The 7,160-nt window shown below is 36.4% G+C and overlaps 1 protein-coding gene across 1 annotated transcript; it reads right to left on the reverse strand.

Moving 5' to 3' along the window:
* Positions 1-1,081: 1,081 nt before the first annotated feature.
* On the reverse strand, positions 1,082-6,798 carry LOC123917238 (probable sucrose-phosphate synthase 2). The gene is made up of 12 exons (XM_045968910.1): positions 6,382-6,798; positions 5,935-6,167; positions 5,563-5,626; positions 4,760-5,452; positions 4,454-4,591; positions 4,245-4,376; positions 3,956-4,132; positions 3,810-3,863; positions 3,641-3,703; positions 2,460-3,365; positions 2,061-2,188; positions 1,082-1,471 (listed from the first exon to the last, which is right to left on the reverse strand). Exons 1-12 carry the CDS (start codon positions 6,658-6,660, stop codon positions 1,192-1,194), a joined length of 3,147 nt encoding a protein of 1,048 aa, XP_045824866.1. The 5' UTR covers positions 6,661-6,798; the 3' UTR covers positions 1,082-1,191.
* Between the last annotated feature and the right edge of the window lie 362 nt (positions 6,799-7,160).

Here is a 7,160-nt window from a genome sequence, read left to right on the forward strand (position 1 = left end):
CTAGCTTCTGCGTATAATTTTTTTTTTTATTGAGGTCATAAATAAAGTGCACGTCATATGTTTATACAACTTTGATAGACTATGTTGTATACAATGCAATGCAACTTTGATATGACAATGTTTATGTAATTTCTTTTGATTGAGGTCATAAATAAGCAGGTTGTGGAGGATGGTGCAAGGGTGGATTGGGAGCTTGGACATAGGGCAGCTTGCGGAGGTCTCCTGCGTGATAGCAATGGCTGTTTTCTTGTTGCGTTTTCGGCTAAATTGCACCATGGTTCTGTGCTTGAAGCGGAATTGTGGGGGATATTTTATGGGCTCAAGCTAGTTTGGGAAAAGGTTTTCGCAAGTTTAAAGTATACTCAGATTCTTTGGTTGCTATAAAGTCGTTAAAAGAAGGTTGTCCTTCGACACATCTACTCTGTACGCTTGTGGAAAATGTGCATCAGATTAATCATAATGACAAATCCATAGAATGGGTTCATGTCCTTTGGTAAGCTAATCAAGTGGCAGACCGGTTGGCGAAGCATGGTTTATCGTTAAATATTGATTTTAAGATTTTTAATGTTGCCCCTAGTTTTATTTCTTTGCCCCTTTGGGCAGATATATTGCTTGTATTAGCTTTCCTCGTGGTTTTTAATTTCTTTTAACGGGCGGCCAAAAAATAGTTGTATACCAATTCCAACAAAATTAAAAATTGTAACAAAAAACATTTTATAATTGTTGTATTTGTCTTGAAATCTCAAAGCTCCAAAAGTCAGTTAACTCTGGATGCACACTGCCTATGGCGCAGGGCGCAATACCTGTTGCATATTCTTGGTTTCGCCACTGAGGGCTACAAGGGGCGCAGGGGTTTTGAAGCCAACACACAAACTAGGGTTTATAGAGAATTCTCTTGGCAACAAACACTAGGGTTGGGATTGAATCACCACCTTAGGAAACACTAAGTTAAATTGAATCTCTTGGCCACGGGAAGAGATTCTGGATAATGGTAGAGTTAGGATTCAAATGCTAATTCTTGTAACCCCTTGGAAACTCTTTGTAACAATTACTCTATTTGATTAGTGGAACAAGAGGTAACTATCATAGTACTATATATTTTTATTCTTTTTACAAAATGTAATAATAAACCAAAATATAAGAAAATTACACATAACTTTAATAATTTACTTTAGCACTTGACATTAATTATCACCCTTGAGATTTAGATAGTTTCTTCAAAACATTAGCAATATTTTCCTCAGTTATTTCACTAATACATTCAACAAGAGGACTCTCATCTGGTACAATATCATTTCTTTGGTAGCTTCCTGGACTTCTAAGTTTTTCTTCTGATCCTTTAGACACTATCCCTTTCATGATTATTGTCTTGTGTGTTCCAGAAATCAATTCCTCATAATCACTGTCCCCAGTTTCTCCAAGAATCACATACATGTTTGCAACATTCAGTCTCCAACGGACGAAGAGATACCTAACATAAGTAAATAGTTAATTTCCGCTATGTTATGGCGTTATAGCACGCTATATAGCTGCATTTGACAACATTTTGTACTAAATCGCATAACGCAGAAAAATAATGATTTGTTCAAATTTTGATTTGCTATAGCGCTATATCGTGTGCTATGGGCGGTATGCGACAATATTGTATAAAATCATACCAAGCTTAGACTGCAGAAAGACTGAACTAGCCAATTTTACCACATTCTGTAGGATATTGAACCTTAAAACTAGTTGCTTGTTCAGCAAGGTTTCTACTATTGTAAAATCAACACTTCAAATTGATGACGTGTTTGGTGTCCGACATGTGTCGATGGTAGACATTGGCACCACTGGTAAATGTGGTTATATTTAATTTCTTCAAAATTTTCAAATTATTATATGTTGACGTGTCGGTGACAGTGCTTCATTGGTTTCTACTTTCTACCATCTTCAAAATATGTTATCTTCGATATTAAATTAAGAAGTATGACATGTTACATCAGTGCATAACACAAACTATTCAGATTGTTTTCAAATTGAAACCACTGATTAAAGGTGGCATGTAATATTAATGTAAATACCTGAGTGCCTGTGCTCTAGATGCAAGGAATGGAATAACCTGCATATATGATAAACGTCTGCAGTACATAGGATGACATCGTAAACCTCGCATTCGAAGCTTCTGCCTCAAGTCATCAACTCTCTTTGCCTGAAAATAACAAAGACAAATGTGAAAATACGGGTAAATAGGCATTTTAGTCGTTGAAATTGTAAGGACAGCTCAATTTAATAACATAAATTTGTGAAATAGCAATTTAGTCCCTTAAGATTTAAGAGACTTTTTTTTGAAACGGAAGATTTAAGAGACTAAATTGCTATTTCTCAAATTTGAGAGTCTGAATTGACCGACCCTTACGATTTGAAAGAAAAAAATGTTCATTTACTTGTAAAAATATATAGAAGTGAATTTCATCATGTACCTTACTAAGATCATTTATTTTGTAAGAGTAGCAATGTGCATTACTTGATTTCAAATCTTCATCAATAGGGCTGGAAGATTTTTCTTCACCTTCAGCAGTATTCATAAGATGCCAAATGGTTTTCTTAAGACCTTCGCAACCCCAACGATAATCAATATGTGCCGTATAATCCGGATCTGGAACAAGTTTTCCATCTTCGGTATAAGTACCAGTACCGGGATAGTAAAGTTCACTCCCACTACTGCAAATTAAAGCATCAAAATCATTTACTTGAATGTTTCCAGATTTAAGGAACTCTATTGTTTGTAGCATCGGCATAGCCGTCGATAAAGCGAATCCCGTAACTCTTGCCGTTTGAGGGTCTATTTGAACAGCTTTAATGATTCTTTGAACTATTTGGATCATATCTTTACTAGGATTTCCATTATCATCATACAAATCCACCGCTATAACAATCAACCGACGCCGTCTTCTCAATAGAGGATACTTTCCTGGTACACTGTCAGCAAAGTCATTCAAACCACCAGAATCTGACTTCTTCATCTTGCTTAGTACCCTCTTAACTTGATCTTGCGTATCGGCCCCACCACTTGCTCCGGCCAAGTCACCATCAATAGAGAGCCTAAGGGACATGTCCTGCACATCTTTAAGTGAATCATTGAAAGACTGGTCAACAGTTATATCGTCCCCTGGAGTATTAGTTTGCCATTGTGGATGCCTCATTCTGCAAGCCGCGACACGAGTCAAATAAGTGCGACAGTGTTCGGGCCACGAGAATAGGTGTATATTCTTCCAACCGTTTTTCCTGCATTCATGCCACAGGTTTTTCTCTGACAACAACTTGAGCAGTGCATCAGTAATTGCTTGTTGATCATGAGGGTCGACAAGTAAACCGTTATTGAGAGCCTAACATGTCAAAAAGAGACATAATGAGAGGCTACAAGGTTCATTATATATCCAAAGGATCATGCAGATAACATAACAGGTAAGCCAAAATTTGAGTCTACGTCATGGTTATCAACAGAACAATTTCCCGAATTGTTAATTAATAATTATGAATCGTAAGAGACATTACTAATAAAAATATGCAAATGCTAATTATAAAGTAAAAAAAATGTGAAAGCTTCACTTTTTTAAATAAGTCATAGTGATAGCTTCATATAGTTAAGTTCTTCGTTTACCCGATGAATATCTACAGGTCCCCCATTTTTAGTGGCCACCATTGGAAGGCCATGTGCTGCTGCCTGCACAAGCATGAACAAATTCAGACTTAAAAATAATTCACTTTAAACATTACAAATTTTAAATGAGATTATATATAACCTAAGTAGGTAATTAGTTAAAACCTACCTCAATTAAAGTAAGACCAAAAGGTTCTACTAATGCAGGATTTATAAAAACACCCTGAAAAAAAATAAAAAATTATTAGATGTTCATAGTAGTTAAAATATAAGAAGCTAGTTCTATATATAGAAAGCTAGTAAACTTCAATTTACCTTTGTTTTTGCCGAATACCGATATATGTCCGGAACATCCGACTGCTTGTGATGTTTAGGGTACGCGACTTGTCCATAGAGGTCATACTTATCAATCAATTTCAACACTGTTACAAGCACACTGGCATTCCCAGCAGACATCTCATCTATGTCATCCCTATTTCCCATTATGAGCATCTGTTTGAAAACGACAAATGATTTCGAACGTCATTAACCATTGATATCGGTTCTTTTACAAGTACTACAGAATATTTTCCATTCGGAGGACAGTTGAATTAAGTTAACTTACAAGGTTGGCAAGTTCTCTTAAGGGACGACTTTCGCCAAATGCTTTTAAAAGAGTGGTTAAGTTCTTCTTTGGATCTGCCCTTGATAATGCCAAGATCACAGGTTTGTGAGGATTTGTAAAGAAACGCATTACCTGCGGAAAGTTTTTCAGTTTAACAAAACAACAATAATTAATATTGTTAGAAAGTAAACATGTCCTTTGTTACTCACTTCTGACCAAATTGGAGGCATAGCTTTCGGTGATGACCCTTCAACACCACCACCAGTTAGTTGAGCAAGCTCTCCATCGACATCAGGGCAATCTTCTTGTATCACAACATTGCTGAAATCCATACCTGGTGGGATAACCTGTGGAGAGTATACTTCATTGTGTCATTATACAAAAGTAACTATTTACGCGATGCAATGAGGATACAAATACAATCAAATTAACAAGATATTCATTCACTAGCGTGCAAAGGATGTTTCAACAAAGTTACAAAGCAAATTTGAAGGCGATATCAGTTAACACATTACCGCCATCCTTGGCATGAATCGACCATGACAGTTGACACCACGTCTAGCACGAGCACGCAATACTTTCTCAAGCTTGACATCAAATCCATCATAAAGTCCCCATTGCTCCTCAATTTCTTGTTTTGTACTAGTGATAACAAGTTCTGCAGCATCAAGAGAAAGTTCTTCTGCTTCTATCCTTCTCATCATCTTATAAGTTGAATTGATATCCTCCTTCGATTGGCGTCCTTGCTTAAGAAGTTGTTCGAGCTTGTTTCTTCCAAGGGAATGACCGGTCAGAACCATAGGTACATTTAAAGCGCCTGATAGAATAGCAGCACTATCTCCAGCATCGGCGTAATGTCCATGAATTACATATGGCCAAACAGGTTGACCTCCACCGACTTGTTCGCCCAATGCTTTTGACATATTGAGAATATGTGTCAATGCTCCGTCAACAAATTCTTGAATATATGGCCAAAGAAGTTCTTTCGGTAGGTATTTATCTCGCGGACCGAATGGTATTCTTATGATATATGCACCACTGCTCTCCCCAATGCCTTCGTCGTCGTCTGCACCCGCAGTCAGCATTTCTGTAGGTTCTCCGTAGCTCCAATCAACTTCTGGCGATGAAACTTGCCGTGTAAACAAATCAACTCTATATACTCCAGGCATTTTCGCCAGCGCACGAGCAAGTTCTACCACATATTTGATCTGACAATACATTACTTCAAACATTAACTGCCATTTCATTTATAGAGAGGAATTTTTTTTTCAAATTCAAATATAAAATTTTAATTTATAGATGCAGAAATTTCAAGTACCTGTCCACCAGTGTCAGAATCTCGACCAAGCTCCATGTTTTCTCCCCTAACCAATCCATGCAAACTGTAGAGTAAAAGGACAAGGCTATAGCATTAGCATCCATTAAATTTTCACACATTTCTAGAGTTTAATTCCAGAAGTACTTTTTTAGATCATTCCTGAGACCAGATACTACACTGATACGTTGACACTAATAATTTGAAAAAATGGTATGTTTGAACACTGAACCAGACACTTCTTCTATCAGAAGTGTCTTAACTACAAAGGTTAACAACTAACTAACTAACTACACAGCCTAAAAAAATTGTCTACATAATTTATTAGTAAAAGGTGTGAATTGAAAATGAGTCTTAGGGGGTTGAATAGGATACCTTATAAGAACAATATAAAGTTTCTTTTCATTTTTATCATCAGACCATACTTCCAAGTTAGAAATTTGCCGCTGGAATCTTTTTCTTGGAGTATCACATTGCACTATCTCCACAACATTGTCAATTTTTTCTCCTTCTGATAATTCTTCTGACATGTCCTCTGTTGCATCCCTTCGTACTTGTTCTCTCTCCCATCTTCGGTTCGCCACTCTCTGAACTTCCTCCTTTTCCAACTACACAACAAACCACAAAAATTTCCCACCTTCATCAGTCTATAACTCAAACCTACAAAACCAGCTTATAAGACGAAGATTTCCCTCACTTATAAACATATATTCAGATTACCTGAGTCTTAACAAATATATTATATTTTGAGAGAGAGAGAGAGAGAGAGAGAGAGAGAGAGAGAGAGTGTGTGTGTGTGAGAGAGAGAGAGAGAGAGAGAACCTGTTTCTTCTTTCTTGCAAGATGCCAAATGCGCCAACACATGTTCTCCAACCTTGAACTTCTTTCCCTTGTGTTCCTTGTGGCAACCACCTTAACCCAAGTGCGATATAAATCAGATTCATCAACACTTGCCACCACTTCTTCCACAAAATACTTTGTTGGATTGAAATGACCTCCATCTCTAAGAGCTGCTTGTGGTGGCTTTTGCTCTTCAATTGTTGATGCCCCAGTTGATAATATTGCCTCAAGATATCCATTAATCCATTCATTCCCAGCCATCACTTATTTCAATTCTAAAAAACTTTTTAAATTTAAGTTGCACACTTATAATGCTCGGAAACACCAAGATCTTTGATATTGTAGAGAATTACAGTCGAATATGGCTGACACGACGTCAGTCAATACGATCTTTGATACTTATAAATACTTACAATAAAAAATATAGTTGATGCAATAATTTTTTATACCGAAGAGAATTGTAGTCAAATATGTCTGATATCAACCTAAATATGGTTAATGCAATGATGTTATTACTTATTAAAGAGAATTGCAGTCAAATATAACTAATACAACATTAATCAAATCGCGGTATGATGTTACAAATCTAAGACCTGTTTTTAAAATTGGTTCACAAGTAAAAGGAAAGAAGAAAACATAGACAAAAAAAATATGCAAAAGTGGGAGTAGTGGAAGGTTTCTTGAATTACAAGTAATCAAGAGAATTGAATGAATTTGAAAAGGTGTTTTAGTTTTGTGTTATAAATGATGATGGTGGTTTA

Source organism: Trifolium pratense, linkage group LG3, assembly GCF_020283565.1.
Source record: "Trifolium pratense cultivar HEN17-A07 linkage group LG3, ARS_RC_1.1, whole genome shotgun sequence".
In the NCBI taxonomy this organism is placed as follows: Eukaryota; Viridiplantae; Streptophyta; class Magnoliopsida; order Fabales; family Fabaceae; genus Trifolium; species Trifolium pratense.